The sequence below is a fragment of the Malurus melanocephalus genome, unplaced genomic scaffold (assembly GCF_030028575.1).
Source record: "Malurus melanocephalus ecotype Western Australia unplaced genomic scaffold, MMel_1.1 scaffold_372, whole genome shotgun sequence".
Classification (NCBI taxonomy): domain Eukaryota; kingdom Metazoa; phylum Chordata; class Aves; order Passeriformes; family Maluridae; genus Malurus; species Malurus melanocephalus.
The window spans coordinates 353,705-372,075 of NW_026623604.1; the positions used below are offsets into that span (position 1 = coordinate 353,705).

Genomic DNA, 18,371 nt, shown 5'->3' on the forward strand with positions numbered 1-18,371 from the left:
AAATCAGGTTGCTAAATGCTGGTTGTACGTTTCCACTTCTTCTTGGCTCATGGGCAGGATCATAGGAGGAAAGCAAGGAACAGTGAGGGGAAGCTGCTCAGCTCAGGTTGAACAGTGTCCTGAATGTATTCTCACCTGCATTGCTGAAAACGTGGTCTTCTGGTTAAAGCTACAAACCTCACATGTGCATTTTGTTATTCCAATGATTTCTGGCAAATTTGAGATTCCATTCTCAGAAACACACATTTAATACCTCACTCCTACCCACTGCAAACACAGACAGGCTGTCACAGCCTGAATGCAGCACTGTGATGGTTAAAACAGAGCTCCAGCAATGACTTGGTAACACTCCGTTACATCTGTGTGCAACCACATCATTCATTATTGTTCTGTTTGGGCACGAATTTTGCCCACACCAGCTGTTCCTATGGCCTCTGCATTTCACTGTTGGTGCTAATGTTGGGTTCAGGATCTCCCTTGCCTGAGAAAACACCGATACTGCAGCTTTATCCTGCTTGAAAACACAATGCAAATAGAAAAAGGCAAATTCCTGCAACAGAAAGTGGCCATTCAGTGTTTAAAATGTCAGTTTAAAATAAGTTTAGCAGCGCTCCTGTTCAAACAGCGATGATGTAGCCTGGCTCCTAAAGTTCATAATTCTCCTGAGCCAAACTAAAATAGGATGAGATATTTAATTAAGATGTTCTACAAATATTCTATTAAAAAAACCCAACTGTCATGGGAAAAAAGATGCTACTCTTTCCTGCCAAATTCCACAAAAACAAATCCAACATCCTTTCRTTCTCCCTCCTCCTCTTTTCCATGCCCCCAGTCCCCCACCCACACGCAAAGGACACTGTTACATCACTCCAAGTACAAATCTTTTTGCTGCCCTCATTTCCCTGAGATTAACGATCAGGCAGCTCAAATCAGCTTTCCCCGCTGCACTGAAGTCAAATATTAAATGGCAAAGCCCAAAGGCTTCCAAGGCATTTCAGTCAGAACGACCCGAGGTGTGCCAGGCACTGGAGATGCCTCAATTTACCTTAAGGGGCAGAAAAGAGAATTACCAAAGTCACAGGCTGCAGGATTTTTTAAAATTCATCATTTATTTGGAGTCAAGGGTTGTGTCGGTATAAAAGGGAGATCCAGAGCCACAAATGAATGGGATTTGCAGAACCAGGCAGAGCAGGGTGGGGGTAGTGGAGGATGAGGAGATGGGAGTCATAACCTTTACAGAAAGGGATGGAGATGAACCATCTCACCAGGGAGCCCATCAGTGCCTCCATGGAAGTCACACAAATTGCTTCAAAGTAACCAATTTGGAGTCCTTTTAGAGCAATCCTTGCTCTGAAAGAGTTGAGGGTCAAGATAAAAGTAAATTTGGGAGTTATTTTTACTTGCACGCAGGCCTGAAGCAGCAGCCATCTTCTCCTTAGCTCTGGGCAAGCTACCAAAGAGGCCTGGCCTGTGCTGGGACCTCAAGCCCCATCTCCAGGAGAGCCAAACTCTGCTCAGGGGCTGGAATTCTCCTACCAGGAACTGGGAATATGTGAGGCTGGCCTGAGCTCCCCAAAAGCAAAGCAGCTTTTCCAGCTTTTCCCAAGGCCTGCATGCATGACAAAGAGCCCCATCTTTAGGCAGAATGTCAACATAGTGCCCAGTCACCAATCAAACTCCATTTTAAGTGCCAGCATCATCCCAAGGCATCCTCCATCCCAAGGAATATTGTGACAGGCACAGCAGGGCAGAAAACAGCCAAAGGACCGTGCTCACCAGCTGAGCTTCCCTGAACTCAAAGGCAAGRGAAAATAAGCACTGCTTCTGGTTGGCATTGGGAGGAAATACTCTTAATTATGATCTGAATTGATGGGGCCCTCTGCACACTTGAGAAAGGAGAATCCATTGAAAACCATCCCAAAGCTCAGTTCAGGCAGGCACAAAACTCTGCAGTGCCCAGATCCGCACCACCGAGAAGGAAATGCTCATGGTGTGTGTCAGGACAAGTCCTGCCTCAAGAACAGAGAAAGGGGAAAGGAGAGGCTGAAGGATTTACCAGGTCCCTCAAAAAAACAGCAGGATTTGGTTAAGCATTTTGAACCAACAACAGAAATTTTACCTGTTCCAGTTCAGATTCAAYCAAAGCTTCAAAACGACAATTTGCACTGAGTGAATTAACACATTTTCAAAATTAAAAAACGACAGCAAACAAAAGCAAAGAAGCAATAATTAAACTCAGTCACAACCTGCCTGATTTGATAACACTTTTACTTCAAAAATTGGAATACGTGACATAAAAAAAAACCCCACAAGACAGAGTGTTTGCTTCCCAAGATTATTTCCAGAACAAAACATTGCTCTGAAGAATCCAAAACAAACAAACCTCTGTTATTATTTGAGAGGATAAATGACTATCAAACTCATTAACAGCCCTATAAGTAAGTACACAATAAAATAAACAGTCTCACAGATTATAAGCAAACATGATGCAGGCTAYGGGTATGGTTAAGTCAGCGAGGAACAGCAGAACTCACAGAGACCCTGGAAAAATACTGGTACTCAGCAAATTACAGTCTAGACAGTCTCTTCTTTTCCCAAAGGACATTTATTTCCTCCTAGACAGCTGCACACACTATAGAAGAAACCTTAAAACCAACCTGCCCAAGAAACACAATAATATCGTCAAACAAACCTTTTTTAGGACGGGGTTTTGTTGGCTCTGTAGCCACCGGCGATGAAGAAACCTGAAAAGACAGAAAGCAGGAGTAGTAAATATACCAGGCAAGGTTTCTTGAAGCTCTATTCCAGAAAATAATCAGAAAGGACAACTGGCAAATCCCAAAGGAGGGCACAAAAATAGCAGCATTGCTGCTGGACAAACTCTGCTCTGCCAAGCAAGGCAGAGATTTCTGCTCCAGAGCTCAATTAAATAAACCCCCTCATAGAGCAGCTCATCCCTGTTCGTGGGGTCACTGCTGATCACCAGCATCCTAGGAAGTTATCTTTACCTTGCAAAAAAAAACAATACTAGAGCATTTGAGAAGCTAATTAGAGATCACATGGAAAACAAGTCAAAAACATTTATTATAAAATATTTATGAAGTTAATTAGGGCAAAGCTGTTCCCAGGGAACCAGCTGAGTATGCAGGGTGTGAGYGCAGGGATGTCCCATCACAAACACTGTCTCGAGCTCTCAGGCCATGGAAAAGAAATTAATTTTATACTATTTACTTACTTTGCATCAACCATCAAACCTTCACAGAAGAGAAATAGGATTACACAGAGAAGTATTTTTATTTTGAACTTTGCTTTTTGGGAAGACACAACACTGGGTTTTATACACCCGTGTCACCTCCCCTCTCATTAATAAATATTTTTTAAAATCAGAGATTCAGTCAGTCTTTGTGCCTTGCAATATTTTGGGAACATTTTCTAGTTGCATCTTCGTTAACTGGAGATGGGGCGGATCAGAGATGACAAAATAAGAAAAATAACACCAAAAAGGCTCTCTTTTTTTTACTGTTTACTTAATTTCTTAACCATTTCTAAAATTTGATTGACTTTTCTGATGCCTGTTGCAAAACACTGAGCTGCTATTTTCACAGACTTACCCAACTTCAAGTACTCCATCCTCAGCAGGAATAACCAGCACAAACCCCTCATTTTTTTATATACTGTAATTTTTTCAATCTGCACACACATAATTTCAATTCCAAGTCCTTTCACTCAGCTCTGTTAAGACTTTCCTGGAGTTTCTCCTATTTCCTCCTCACCTGTGTAASTTTCTCCTCATCCATTTGTCCAGATCATTTCTAAGTACATTGAACAACCCAGGCCTGGTACTGATCCCCACAGGGCTTCACAGAAACCCTCCTCCACCACAAAAAMACTTGTGGAATTATGGAATGGCTTGGGTTGGAAGCAATTTTAAAGCTCATCTCATTCCACTCCCTGCCATGGCAGGGACACCTCCCACTGTCCCAGGGTGCCCCAAACCCCAGTGTCCAGCCTGGCCTTGGGCACTGCCAGGGATCCAGGGGCAGCCACAGCTGCTCTGGGCACCCTGTGCAAGGCCTGCCTACCCTCCCAGGGAACAATTCCTGCCCAATATCCCATCCATCCCCGCCCTCTGGCAGTGGGAGCCATTCCCTGTGTCCTGTCCCTCCATCCCTTGTCCCCATTCCCTCTCCAGCTCTCCTGGAGCCCCTTCAGGCACTGGCAGGGGCTCTGAGCTCTTCCTGAGCTTCCTTTTCTCCTTATGCCGCAGCCACTTCCCCATCTCCATTACCCTTCCCCTCTTCTGACATCTAATAATGGATTGTAAAGTTTAATTACTTCAGCAGAGACTGAATTTCCCTCACGTTTTTCACACCAATTGTGCAAAGATTAAAAACTCGCTCTTCGAAAGAACTTGCCGCTGTCGCCGCCGCCCCTCACCTCCCTTCACCTCCCGTCCCGTCCCTCGCCCCTCCGGTCCCTCTCGGCCCCCTCAGCGCGGGCGGCTCTCGCCCCTCACCGTGGCGTCCTGCGGCTCCGCCATGGCCGCGGCGGCCCGGGGTTGCCATGGCGACCGCCGCCACTTCCGGCGCGGCCATGGCGCGCGGGGCACGGCGGGAAGAAACCTCCTCCCCCGCCCCCCCCCGGCCTCGTTTAACGTAAAAAACACCCGAAAAAGCAGAGAAATAATAAAATGTCTGACTTTTGGAAGGTTTTATTGGTGTGGAGGGAAATGAGACCGCCAGTGAGGAGGGACGGCCCGGGAAGCGCTGAGCGGCCGCGGCCCCGCTCCCCCTCCCCCCCACCGCCCCACAGCACCAGCAGGGAGGGAGGGCAGGATGGCCGAGTTTGTTTATTTTCCTTTATATTCCCACAGTGTCTGTGGGGATGGTGTCCAGCCAGCCAGGTAATTCACCTGCGAGCGCCTGAAACCCGGAGCAGAGGAACAGCAGCAGGTTCTCCTACACAACAGGGCTTTAATTTTCATTAGGTTCGCCAGCAGCCGTGGGCAGGGAGGAGGACGCCGCAGACCGGGGCTCCTCGGGGGTGGAGCGCCCACATCCTCGGCGCACTCCTTTTGGGGAACACGGAGCGAAAGCCCGGTGTTTCAGTGTGTTTCAGTGTGTTTCAATGTTTCAAGTGTTTCAGGATTTCAAGCGAATTCCCACCGGGAATAGAAGGCACGGACACGGCCGCCATCCCACCCCTCCTGCAGCACCGGGAAAAGCGTGGACAAGGMGGCTGCGCTCCCTCGCGCTGGATTTCCAGGGCAAATAAGGGGAAAAGCAGGCACGGAGGGACAAAAGCACAGCCCTGCTGGAAAGTCGGTAGGTGCAGGGAGGGAGCCCAAGTGACTCCRCTGCCAGCTGCAAACAGCATCCCGTGTTACAGCCCTGCCTGGGATGTGCCTTTTTTGATTTGATCCCTTGGCACCTTCCKTCCCCTGGAAGCTGGCAGAGCAGCAGGAGGCTCGGAGGACACTTGCCTGGCGAAAAATACCACAGAAGGAGTTCCTATACAGGAGTAAATTTAATAAAACCACCACCAATTGTTTACTTTAACATAGCTCTTGTTACAGAAATCATAAAAATGGACTCAGTAGCTAAACTCATTAGTTCTTTCCCCTTTAAATTGAAAAATACTCAGCTGATTTCAGCTTCTACTGTACTAGATGGAGTGTTAAATAGTTGCCAGGACAGGACGCCCAGTGACTGAGCCCAAAACAAACACAAAGACAATTCCATAGCTTTCCTTTTCAATGTTACGACTCGTTATAATGAAGTGAAAATTAAAACAGCAAGGAAGGGTCCATTTGACAGATGGAAGGGGGAGGGAGAGGAGATCCACAGCCGAAATCTCGCCGGAAGTCTTTGGAGAAGTGGTGCCAAACACCCCTCCTTGTCCTGCCTCGGGATGCAAAACAAACCTCTCAACACACACACGCCTCCTCTGGGATCAGAGCACGTGTCCTGCGTGCACGGGCGGGAACAGAGAGCTGGATTTGGGCAGGTAAAGATCCGGGGCCGAAAATAAACCAAGAAAAAAAAAGCAAAGCATCCTGAACCAGAGCTCCAGGAGCTGCGAGGGGCCGCGTCCGTCGCCAGCAATGGATACACACACAGACCTGGGGGAGGCCCTGGACAGAAAGGAACTGCAGGAAGAGGAGAAACCCAACTTCTCTGAAAAAAGCCTTCCAAAAAGAAAAAAAAAAATGAAATATATATAGATATATTCACTACACCAGCACACACTTCCCCCACCCCAGCCCAGGGAAAAAAACCAAAACCAAACAAAAGAATCAAACTGAAAGAAAATGCACAGCAAATAGACATAATCTTGAAGATTTTTAAAGAATAAATATTTTTTTGTAATTAAACATTATGCAAACACGTGCCACGCTTGCTCTTTGTCCATGCATATGCGCTATATACAACTTTGAAAAATACTGTGTTGTCCTCTTTTTGTTTTAAAAGTCATATACAAAGGTTGGTTTTTTTTTCCTTGCTGTGTACCCCCCTCCTTCCCTCCCCAAAAATCCTCTTTACAACGGGCCAATCCACATTCATCCGTGTACTTGGGTGGCAGAGAGGAGGAGGGGGGGCGGAAGAGCCACCCCCCCTTACTAAAGTCCATCAAAATGGCTGGTTTGGACATGAAAAGCAGTGTCAAGAAACTGGTTTAAGTTTCATCTGTACTACACACAGGAAAAAAAAGAGAGAAAAGAAAAAGGAGTCGGCTTGGAGGATGAAGCTACGTTACAAGTTAAAGTTGGAGGGTTTTTTAGTGCGTCTGTCACACTCTTGGCCGCCTAGAATACTGTTGTACAATGGTTTATCTACCTTTTTTTTTATTACAATATAATTTACTTAAGTTTTCTGTTAACAAAACAGAATCCCGGTACTACAGACCAGCGGTGTAAGAGGCGGAGCAGCGCCCTGGGTGGGTTTTATTGGAATTGCATGAGCACTCTAGGATGGGAAAGGGTTCAGAGTTCATTGCTGCGGGGCCGGGCTCAGTCCTCGATGTACTCCCACAGGTCCTTCTCGTAGCCTTCATGCACGTGCTGCAACAAAACCCTCCGCCGGCTCTCGCAGTATCTGCAGGGGACAGGGACAGCATGGAAAAGGCACGTCAGGAATCACGGAGCATCCCCGGCCTCAAGCAATCCAAACCCACAGCGTGCCTCGCTTCCGAAAGAGGAGATCCCCCGAGAAGGGAGTTTGTATCTGCAGCACGCTAACAGTGCTAATTAAGACTTCGGTCACTCCAGTCACTCAGCTCCAAGTCCCCAGCTGGAAAACCAGTGTGCAAATTGGGAGTTTTCCAAGCAAAAGTATCCCCAGAGCCCCTAGGCTGAGAAACCTTCAGAATAACTGGAAAAGGAGGAAGCGGCAGCTGCTGTTTGAAAGAGCCTGAGCACGGATTGGTGGTGACACATGGAATGGGATGAGCTCTCCTCAAACATGGGCTGGTGCCTGCTCTCAGCCCCATCAGGACAACAAAAATCCATGAGTTAGCTGGGGACAACTAGCTGGAAGTGTTCAAGGCCAGCTGGGACGAGGCCACCTGGTCTAGTGGAAGGTGTCCCASCCCATGGCAGGAAGTRGAACAAGATTTACTTTAACATCCCTTCCAACCCGAACCACTCCATGATGAAATCCTCAGGAGTGCTGACACAGTTTAATTTCCCAGTGGAGATGGAAACAGTCCAGYGGGTTACTTGTGTGGCTGGAGAGCAGGTTTCACCTCACATCCCAACACGTGGCTCTCACAGGGACTCTACATCCTCAGAGTCTTCCCAGCTATGCTCACTGAAACAAAGCTGCACATTAAAACTGATCCTAGAGTCCAGCCCAGTCCGCCCAGGATGGCTGAGGAAAAGGGCTCATAGAACACAGCAAAGGATGCCACGGTCATTTTGGGTGCATTAGAAGACAAAAAGCACAGAAACAAAGAATTCAGGTTCCAAGAGCAATTTCKAAATAAGCATCTGAGAGGCTCTGGCTGCTGGGAACTTGGCTTGCTTAGCAGTGGTCAAACACTCAGCAGGAGGAATCTCCCAGTGGAGAGCTATCCTGATCACTRCCCACACTAAGACCTGGCAGGAATTCCTCACCTACCGCTTAGGACCTGATCAGAGTGACTGATTTATCCATCAGAGCAACCCTGGCTCCCCTCACTGCTGTCAGCTGGTGCAACAGAAACCCCYGGACACAAAGTCCCATTGATTTTCAGGAGCATGTGATGGCAAACACGCAGTCTCTGCTTTCCCAACTTTAGTTATTTTTCTGCTGGTTTTAATCCTGTTTTCTAGAAATGTCTTTGCAAGCAAAGCGATGCAAACAGCTGAAACCAAACCAGCCCGGAGGGCAGTTCCTGTAGCTTCCCAGAGCTCTGTAAACCCACCTCGATGACATCCTGCTCCCAATCTTGCATCAAAGGGCACCGTGCAGGACATGATTAAGACATGACTGAACTGGTTAATTAGGGACCTGCACGGGCTTGACAGATGCATTCTTTCTTCCCAGAAATGCAAAGGCAGGTTTGGGATACTGTTTCCCAGCAATTCAGGCTATATTAGGTTTTAATTTCATCACTACAAGAGCATCCAGGCTCAGAGGACTGAAGTAAACAAGCAGCTTGATCTGAAGTACCAAATAAATGGCGGCCTCAAAGGGTAAATTACAAAATGACTTCAAAAAAAAAAGGTCAGGAAAAGTCTTGTCCAGCCCTAGCTGTGCTGCCCAAACTCAGGCAGGATGAGCCACAGGCACACCAAAGCTCAACAGCTCCTGCCACTCCCCACAGTCCACTGAGTCCTAAGGCTCACCCTACTTTGGATTTTTTCTTCCCTATAAGCCAATCATAACAAATTCAGTGATTTTGGCAAAATGCCTCAGAAATGCAAGCCCTAATCCTGTGACTCATCCGCATTTTCAGCTTTGTACTTTTCCACTGTGCAGAAATGATTCCCCTGGGACTGAACAAAGCATTGGCATCTGTGTCACCTGGACCCCAGTCCCCTGCTCCCCTTCCCAGCTGGACAGGCTGCTCTCTCCCTCTTCCTTAGGGACAGCTTTTCTACACCCACATTTTGCACAAATGGACCCAGCAGACAATTAAAAGAGCCAATTGCTCTCTGCTGGCAGCTCATCCTAGGCCAAAGCTGGCAGCTTGGAACAACAAAGTCACTCCTTGTTCTTTGGCCCCGGCTATGCAGATCCCATCCTGGTGCTGGCCATTCCCACAAGCTCCTTCTGTGCAGAAACCAGCAGTGTACTGGAGCCATTCTTCTGGACACAACATTTTTTCCATTCTGGGGTTGGATCTTCCAGCTCCTGTTCTGCAGAGCAGATGGAAGGCAGAGCTGGGAGCCTCTCCCCACAGGCTGTCACTTCCCCCAAGAGCTGGTCCCAGCAGGGACACARAAACACTGCCAGCATCTGCGTGAGGGCTTCTCCGGGAGGACTCAGGGCTGGCCTGGACAGCGCTGCTGCTCTCAGATATCCAGGGACTGGCTGATCACAATGGATGGCACAAAGCCAAGAGCAAACAGCTTCCCAGGGATGTGGCTCTGGAGAAAATGTATCTTGGCAAGTGCTCAGGTCACTACCTGACACAGGGCATGGCAACACAGGGCAGCTTTGAGAGGGAGAAGTATTCCAACACAAACCTGTACTTATCCTGTACTTTCTGCTTTATGTCTTGCAGCGAATCTTGGGATATATCTCGCTCCAGGTACCCAGAAAGCACCTCTGTAGCATTCTCTAAGTCTGCTTGGTTATTCTGTAAAGACAAAAGAAAAAGAAGTATTTGAGGAKTAGGGTAAAGGGGGTTTTTATTTCCACACAATTTGAATCAGAACCAAAATAAAAAGGGGGATTAGATATCACAAAATCCCAGACTGGTTTTGGGAGGGAAGAAATGTTAAAATTCATCCAGTTCAGTAGTGAAATGACACCTTCCACTAGACCAGGTGGCTCCAAACCCCATCCAACAYGGCCTTGGACACTCCCAAGGATGGGGAAGCCACAGCTCTGTGACTCCTCCAGCAAACAATCCTACACAATGCCCAGARAGCCTCTAAATTTTGCACAACAGAATATTAAACCAGACTAACTTAGGTAAAAGCGGGGCCAAGAGGCCTCCAAGCATTAAATCTTRTTTCTTCAGCTTCGCAATCTGAATTCCTGACAAGCCCATTTTCTCCTACCTCAAAGATAATGGACTGATTATTCTTTTTGAGGTAGAAGGCAAAGACGTAAGTGTACATGAGTGTGGCACGACACTGGCAGAGGACGTCGACTGCTTTCTTCAGGAACTGCACCTCGATCCACGACATGTTGTGCTGCTGCATCTCCTCCATCTTCTGCTTCACCTGAGCRTAGAGCTTGTGCTCGAAGCGCAGGCTCTGCATGTGGTTCATGTAGCGGTTGCAGTAGAACAGGTACCTCTGCAGGGCTGCTCGGGATCGCTGTGTTAATTCCCATTAGGGAGAAAGAAAACAAATAGTTAAAATAAAGTAASGGCTGCGACACAAGCAAACCCTTCACAAGGCTCTTCCTGACCCGGAGAAGGAGCTTCCTTTCCAAAGGAGYCTCCTCTCCCGTCACGCTGGGCAGACGGCTCCGCACTGACCCTGGGCAGCGCCCTGGGCACTTCCCAGCACAGCTCTGACATCCTCACTCCCAACCTTAATTACAATCACACTGCTCAAGCCTCATCACTTTTGTGTTTCAGCCTCTTGACTCAAGGTACAGCACTCAAATGCTTCCACTGTCATGACAGAAGTGAGAAGATGATGATTATTTTTGTTGGGGTTTTTTTTTGCTAATAAGGAATTCTAATTAAACAATTACTGTGCTCGTGCTAAGAGGGCAAACTCAGGTTGATTACAGAGCAGGGGAAAGGCACCGTGTGCTAAATAGTGCAAGAGAACCAAGATGACTCAATACACAGTCATTAATCTTATTTTCTTCACACTGACAGACCAGCTGTAAAAAAATAACACCACRGGCATGGTTCAACTTGTGTGCTGTGGATGTACAAAAGGTAGCACATACCAGGCAAAGCCATCCCTATCTTAAAAGACTTAACTGTCCCTTTGGATTTGTGCCCAAATCCRTGAATTCCTTCAGAGCGGATGTGTAGGTTTACAGAAGGCACACCACAGGGCCGGTGATCTCCCTCATCACCAAAGGTTATGGACTCACCTCCTGTGCATCCCTTGCTGCCTTTGCATCATCCTCATTGTAGCGATTACAGTTGTACCTGTAACGGGGACACCGATTCCACAGATTTCAGTCCAAATCCGTGCCGTTTGCACCACGCCTTCCTCGCCTTCCAGCAAGGCACGCTCCGAACTCACCAGGCAGATCCGTGGGGCTCCCAGGGGCCCAGACACACCCAGCAGAACTCCGCCTTGCAGTTCTGGTTCCGACAGACCATGTGGTTGCAGCCCCCGTCCTTCTCGATGGTGACGTGGCATTTCGGGCATTCCTGTCCACAGGACAGAGAGCACCGTTAGCAGGGCAAGCACGGAACCCCAACAGCCTGGGGAACTTGGAAGGGTTCCCACGCCAGTCAGACAGAGCACGTCAAGTGAAATACATGATTTAATTCTTCCCTTTGGACATCGAGATCCTCTTCAGAGTCAGGCCTTAAAATACTTCCAAACCCGGAGCAGTTAGATAGCAAAAAACTTAAGGAATAACACATTTTATCTATGCTGCTCTCACAGAGGAACACTGGCTGAGTCACTTCATGACCTTCCCCAAAATCCCAGCAGAGGGGTGGTCTGTTAGAGCCTGAGAAGCATCTGGCTTTCCTCACCACCAAGTGTCTGGTCCACTCTGGGACTGAGACCGAGCTGGAATCACGCTGTACCAATCCAAGACACCTGCAGCTGTAAAATGCCATCCAGAAAGGAGCTGAAAACATGCAGCAAGACTCTAGTGTGCTTCAAAGAAGCTGCTGTCAGCTAAAAAGACATTTCTCCTCCTGAGGTGTTTCCACGTTTCCCATCAGGTCCCTTTTTTCCCTTCATGTGACACCTCACTGAAGACTTTTCCATAAAAGCTCACATGGGGTTTCCCTTTCAGGAGTGAGGCCTTTGACAAATGTGAGGATCTCAAAGAGCAGCTCTGCACAGGGAAGTATCAGGGGAATAGAACACCAGTATCCTGGTCTCCATGAGCTTAGAAATGAACAAATCAACAAAGCAGCAAGTACAGAGAAAAATACTCCATAAATAAAACCAAAACCATTTTAGGCTGAATCAGGTCCTCATCCAACTCATCCCACAACCACACCAGCCTTCATGGAGTGTCTGCAGAAGCCAGTTTTTATATGCACAACAATAACAAACATATCCAAATCAGTGATGCACACACCTGTAAAATCAGCTGCAGCTGTTGGGTCAGAAGCGTGTGAAGTCCCCTCCCCAGTCTGGAGCACATCTTTACTAACCATGGGAACCAGTTCCTACCCTGGTGTTCAGATGAACGCTCAGTAAAGGAAGAAACCAACAAGGACAATCAATCCATAACAGCTACCTGTACACAGGACACAATCCATCAGATTCCTGTACACCCACTCTGAGTGGSCCAACTGTTTTATTCAAGTTTGCCTGTTGGTGTTGTCAGGGACAGAAGRCTTTGTACATCAAACCAATGGGATCAAGCACCAACCAAACACAAAAGAGGAATTTTCCAGACCTGCCTTCTTCCCAGTCACCTGTGTTTGTYCTGCCAACTCAGTAACTGTACTACAAACAGAGCAAGTGAAGCACAGTAGCTCCTGTGCTGGTGCCCTCAGGGGCACTCCACCAARCTGTCCCCTAGGAGTGTCCACAGGATGGATACTCAATCAGAGAAGCACATTCCCAGTCAGTCGGTGCAGTTCTGCAACTTCAGAGTCAAAAACGGTCTCTCCTTCAAGCAGAACACTCAGTGCAGCATCTCTTTCCCTGCTCCAGGCAGCCCTCCTCCCTCTTCCAGTCCTGCACCAACAAGTGAAGATTCCAATTCAGTTTATGCCAGCAGCATCCTTCCGAGCTGGGCAGACCCCTGCTCAGTCTGCTCATCAGTCAGGGTGGCTGTAAGCACAGACAACGGCCCTGGCCCTGTCACACCACCATGACCTCAGGGCAGACAGGCAGTGATTTTTCAAAGGTTGTGGAGCTGTGCAGCTCCTCCAGACACATCTCATYCCATCAGGGGCCGACATCACCCGTGGGAGACGAGGCTGATCCACACAGCTGCAGTGATCCCTCCTGGTGAGCAAATCCTACAACTGCAAGAGAGGGACAACAGCTCCCAGGTGACCTGCCAAGCTGYAAAGGTGTCATGGGCACATCCACAGAACAGGGATGTGGGGACAGCTCACCCCCAGCAAGACTCCATCCAGAGCATGGAAATTCTGCTCTCCTGTCTTTGAKATGGGACCCAGCTCTCCAGTGTGTCCACAGTGCTTTGGGATGCAAACAAGGACAAAAAGACTCTTCCAGTGCCTGAAKGGGCTCCAAGCGACCTGCAGAGGGACTGTGAACAAGGGGGAATGGATTCCCACTGCCACAGGGCAGGGATGGATGGGATATTTAGAATTCCTYCCTGTGAAAGTGGGGAGGCCCTGGCACAGGGTGCCCAGAGYAGCTGTGGCTGCCCCTGGATCCSTGGCAGTGCCCAAGGCCAGGCTGGATGAGGCTTGGAGCACCCTGGGACAGTGGAAGGTGTCCCCGCCCAYGGCAGGGGCTGGAACTCGATTATCTTTAAGGTCCTTCCAAGACAAACCATTCTGGGATTCTGTGATCTGAYTGCAGMCCTTTTCTCACAGGGAATGCCATCCTTTCCAAGCCTGTATAGTCCTGTCTAGCAAAGCCCAAGGAAGAGGTGACAAGCTATCTGTGCAGATCCCTGAAGCTGTGTGAAAGTGTGGAAGYTGAATATTATTAAAAATTAAATGTTTTCATGGAAAATCACGCACTAAAGAAAAGCTGGACACCAGCAGAAACAAAAGCAGTAACTACTGAATTCACCAACACAACAAGAGGGAGAGATTTATAGATTAAGGAGGATAGGGAAGGAAGATCTCCCTGAGAATTACAGCTACGCAACAACCCAACAGGCAGCAAATCAAGTTACTAAACCTGCAGATTATTATGCACGTTATCAGCCTCAGCACAGCACAGAAGTGACCTCATTAACACTGTTCCACTCCAAACAATTCCGTGCTGGGCTTGGAAACAAAAGCCTGGGCAAACCTGGCTAAGGAGAACAATCCTGATTTTGTTGTAAAAGTCCGTGCACACATAAAAGCACCATAAACCTCAGCTGCTCTTTATGAACAGGAAGCTAAATAGAAACATGTTTCTTATTTCAGGGCAGGTGAAAGAGATTAGYCCTCTCCAGAACTCCCAGAGGAACTGCTGGACATCAGCCTCCCACAGCCACACTCACAGCAACACCTTCACCCCYAACCCATCCTATAAACAGAATCCTCAAAAACCAGGGGATTTTSTAATGCATTTCAACAAACCTCAAAAATGCTCAACTTCATTTCAGTTAGCATAAAACAGTACACAGCGACAACACCTGGAGTCACAGAGCAAAGCCTTCTTAAACACCAGCTCATCTGAGAGAAGGAGATGGCACTTGAACACATCTGGAAAAACTGCTCATGGCTCTGGCACAGTGGGAAACAAAGGAGCACCCTTTGGCGCTGGTGCCCGGGAGGACGCTGTGTCCGCACATTAAAATTTCCACGCATTAGAGCAAATGCAGGATCTCCAGAAAGCACAAAGGGAGCGCATGTTCAGTCATTAAAAAGTGACCTGAACAGAGAGAGATGTGGCTTCGTGCCATTTTATCTCATGCAGAGGAGAATAACAACCAATGGTTTTTTTGGAGAAGAAAACGTGCCTGGTTTATCCATCAGCATTTCAAGCCCAGCCTGGCCCGGAAGGGAATGATGGGGATGTGCCAGGAACCAGAAGCAGCAAGGCTGGGGCGTTTTTAGTATCAGATGAACAAATTTCATTAAAACCAATTTAAGTTCCACAATGAAAAGCAGTGCCTTGGGTGAAGGCCGGCACGTTACCRGCTTTGTTCTTCTCCCTTTAGTATTCCAAGAGGCAGAGATTAACATCGCTGACACTCAGGTTCCAAACAGGTTTCTCCTCCTCCTTTTTGACTGCTCTCAGATAGCTTGATGCAYACCTTAAGAACCCAAAATAAATGCACAAATCCAAGTCTTCCCTATTTTTCACTTMTTTGAATGTCCACTTTGCAAAAGTAATGGATCTCTGTGGTTTCTTTACTYCCAAATACCTGAAACCTGCCTAGTTTAACTCAAGAAAGGAACTACTGAAGAACCAAGTTTGTCCAACAAACTGAAAAAGGAAGAAATGTGCAAATCCTTGGACTATTCAACCCCGTTCCTCAAGAAGACTGAGAATTACAGGCTTGATAAAGAACTTGTGCTGCCTCATCTCAACTTTAAATTAATCTAGTTAAGCTGAACTCMTGTGAAAGTAGCTTATTTTAAGAAAAAAGCCATCTACTCCAGCACACTCTGCTGCAAGGGCTGTATCTTTTGTAGAAGGAATGTAGGTCTCCTAAGTGCAAGTAAATGAATGCAAAGGAATTAAAAAATCATATCGGAAACGACAGAGCTCACTACGTGAATCTCGTTTTTCATTCAGACCACTCTACATAATTCATCAAAAAACACATCACATCATTCCAGAGTGGGAACAGAACCCAATTCAGCTGGGTTTCACTTTTCTATTCTCTCACACAATTTTCCTTCCCAACTCCATCTCCCAGGACAAGCCGGAACAAATGTATCTCGCATTCTCCTGTTGCAAAGGATTATCCAGATTTCAAGCCCACATTCCAGAGGATTGGTATTTTTCTCTTACACCTTCATCTTGGTATGACAGAAAGTCTCCTTCCCTGAGAAGAATCCACATGGGACAGGACTCACGCCTGGATGGCTCCAGAAAGCACTTTCCAAAAGCCAGAAACAGCAATGGAGCCCGCAGTCGCAACTGAATTCCTCAGAGAGCTGTTCCCAATGAAAATGGGCACTTTTGCATCTGATGGTAGCTGATTCCTTTCTAGGTTCTCCAAAATGAAGAAATTCAACACAGAATTTAGGCTGTGAAGCCAAAAGAGCGGGCACAATATGTGCTTCACCAAACACGCTGCCCTGCTTTGCTACTAGGAACAGCACAGAGAGAAGGGAGCGATGGATCCAGGCTGCAGCTGCACAGCTCCCAGCCAGGCTATGGCTGCAGCCCCACACCCAGACAGCTCCTGGGAKTCCCMGTGCCTCTGCAGKGCACCAGCAGGGAGCTGGGGCAGGAGGRGGTGGCTGCAGCCSCACTCCCAGACAGCTCCTGGGATTCACCGTGCCTCTGCCAAGCACCAGCAGGGAGCTGGGGCAGGAGGGAGGTGGCTGCAGCCCCACAAGCCCGGGCTGAGCCGGCTCAACACAGGCTGCAAAGCTCCCAGGGCACACATCCCAGCAGCCCAAGCTGGAGACTCCCACCTTCCCCAAGGCARAGATCAGCACGAGGGTGGGTTGGTTACTCTTCCTGCCAACTTTCCCCTCAACTGAATCCAGCATCAGCTCAGAGAGAAGAATGCCATATTGTCCTGCAGCTAATTCAATGGATATGGATGCCATAAGACTCCAGGACAGTTGGCTTGCTCAAATGTCTGGAGTAATTACCCTGATGGCAATTTTTCTCCCTCTGCAGCCTGGGCTCCTGAGTATTCCCATGCAGGAGTGTCTGGGACAGTATCAGAGGAAGCAGCTTAGGGATGTCCAAGGACATCCTCTGCTGCTCACACCAGCCTGCAGAGATCAACAGAAAAGCAGGGCTGGTACCAGGTGCCACCCTCTGCATGTGTCTCCCACCCCCAAAAGTCTTCTCATTGCCAAGGCAGGGGCAGGTACAAGATGGGGAATCCCAAGGCCATGGCCAAGTTCAGCCTTCTGAGGGGCAGCAGCAGCCCCTGAGGGCTCTGACAGGAAAAACAGGGCTGGGGCTGTTCTAGTGTCCGAAAAAAGAGAGACCCAAGGTTAGCAGTGCTTACACTCTGCCTTTTCCAACCTATGGGCTGCTCTTCCTCAGGTTTAATAGCAGCACTGCCTGAAAGCAGCAAACTCCAAACAAATGTGGTTCAGCCCCTGAGCCACGTTGGAGCACACTGAGCCAAAACCAAACTCCCTTTGGTGACACCATGAGCGCCGAGCAGGGCCCCCACTCCAGCCTGATGTGAGCTGCACAGTGGGTGTTTCTCTGCCACCAGAACACAACATTCCAGCTCGATGAAAACCAGGCAGCCAGCCCCGGAAAGCAGCGAGGCTGCTGCAAACAATGCCATTAACCAATTACACAACAAAGCTAGGAAAACAAAGCAGCCATTTCTTCACTCCCTCCCCACCTTCCTCCTTCAGCKCGAGTCCCAGGCCTGCTCCTCGCCCCCCATGGCATCTGCTGCTTTTGTTTCCTTGCCTCCATGACAACCGTGGCRTTCATTTGTCCCAAAATGATCAAATGCTCAAGTTTCAGGCAAAGTTGGGCTAAGTAGAAGGAAAACCTTTACATAATGAAATCCCAAACAGCTGTTCTGCCAGTCTACACCTGGAAAGCTGCCCAGCGGAAATGAAGGCTCCTCCGGAGGCCAATCCCAGGGATTTGAAGGCAGATGTAAATGATCCCAGCCAAACTGAGCCACGGGTGGTGGGAACATGTTCCACACACGGAATGGGGCAGGGATTTGCTTGGGGAAGCCACTGGTGCCAGACAGGAGCCCAAAGACTTAAATCTTCCTTTGGGTTCTCCAATTAACTGTTTCTTCCAAGCACTTTCCTTCACTGAACCTGAAGAAACTCACCTGATTCCAGGCATTAACACATGTTTGCTCTTCGAACAAGAGCACTTCAGCATATTGTGGATTTTAAGGCTTGCTCTTAACATGGAACAGGAAAAATAATCCTAGGGCAAGGATTGATGTCCTCTTCACCTGACAAATCTATATAAAATCTCTATATAAAACATGAGAAAACCTCTCACCTTTGTGTTGGCTGCAATCCAATTGGAGGTTTCACTGTCATCATCACACTTCTTAATCCATTTCTTTAACCACTGTCAGAAAAATGATGGAAGAAGATCATTAAATCTAATGGAATGAACTGCAAATGCTCCAAAGGCACCTGCTCACATTAAGGAAAGGTACACCCAGCCCCAGGGGAACTGGGGGTGCTGGTGCTGGAGAATTGTGCTAACAGCCTCTAATTTAGTGGCAGACAGCTCCTGCAGCTCCATCCCGATCCAGCAAGCACCTGGCACAAACACTCCTGCA

The 18,371-nt window shown here is 48.1% G+C and overlaps 2 protein-coding genes across 3 annotated transcripts in view; both read right to left on the reverse strand.

The window, feature by feature from the left end:
* The window catches only part of BBS4 (Bardet-Biedl syndrome 4), a 34,190-nt gene extending 29,624 nt beyond the window's left edge, over positions 1 to 4,566 (reverse strand). For both annotated transcript variants that reach the window (XM_057378759.1, XM_057378758.1), the window contains exons 1-2: positions 4,517 to 4,566; positions 2,693 to 2,744 (exon numbers count right to left, since the gene is read on the reverse strand). In XM_057378759.1, coding sequence (XP_057234742.1) covers positions 2,693 to 2,744; positions 4,517 to 4,540 — 76 coding nt within the window. In that variant the 5' untranslated portion in view covers positions 4,541 to 4,566. The remainder of the gene's footprint in view (positions 1 to 2,692; positions 2,745 to 4,516) is intronic.
* Positions 4,567 to 5,507: 941 nt separating this feature from the next.
* Positions 5,508 to 18,371, reverse strand: part of ARIH1 (ariadne RBR E3 ubiquitin protein ligase 1) — a 49,996-nt gene continuing 37,132 nt past the window's right edge. Inside the window, 6 exon segments of the mRNA XM_057378763.1 lie at positions 5,508 to 7,094; positions 9,671 to 9,783; positions 10,211 to 10,471; positions 11,211 to 11,268; positions 11,366 to 11,496; positions 18,083 to 18,188. Of these exon segments, the coding sequence (XP_057234746.1) occupies positions 7,010 to 7,094; positions 9,671 to 9,783; positions 10,211 to 10,471; positions 11,211 to 11,268; positions 11,366 to 11,496; positions 18,083 to 18,188 (754 nt within the window). The 3' untranslated portion in view covers positions 5,508 to 7,009.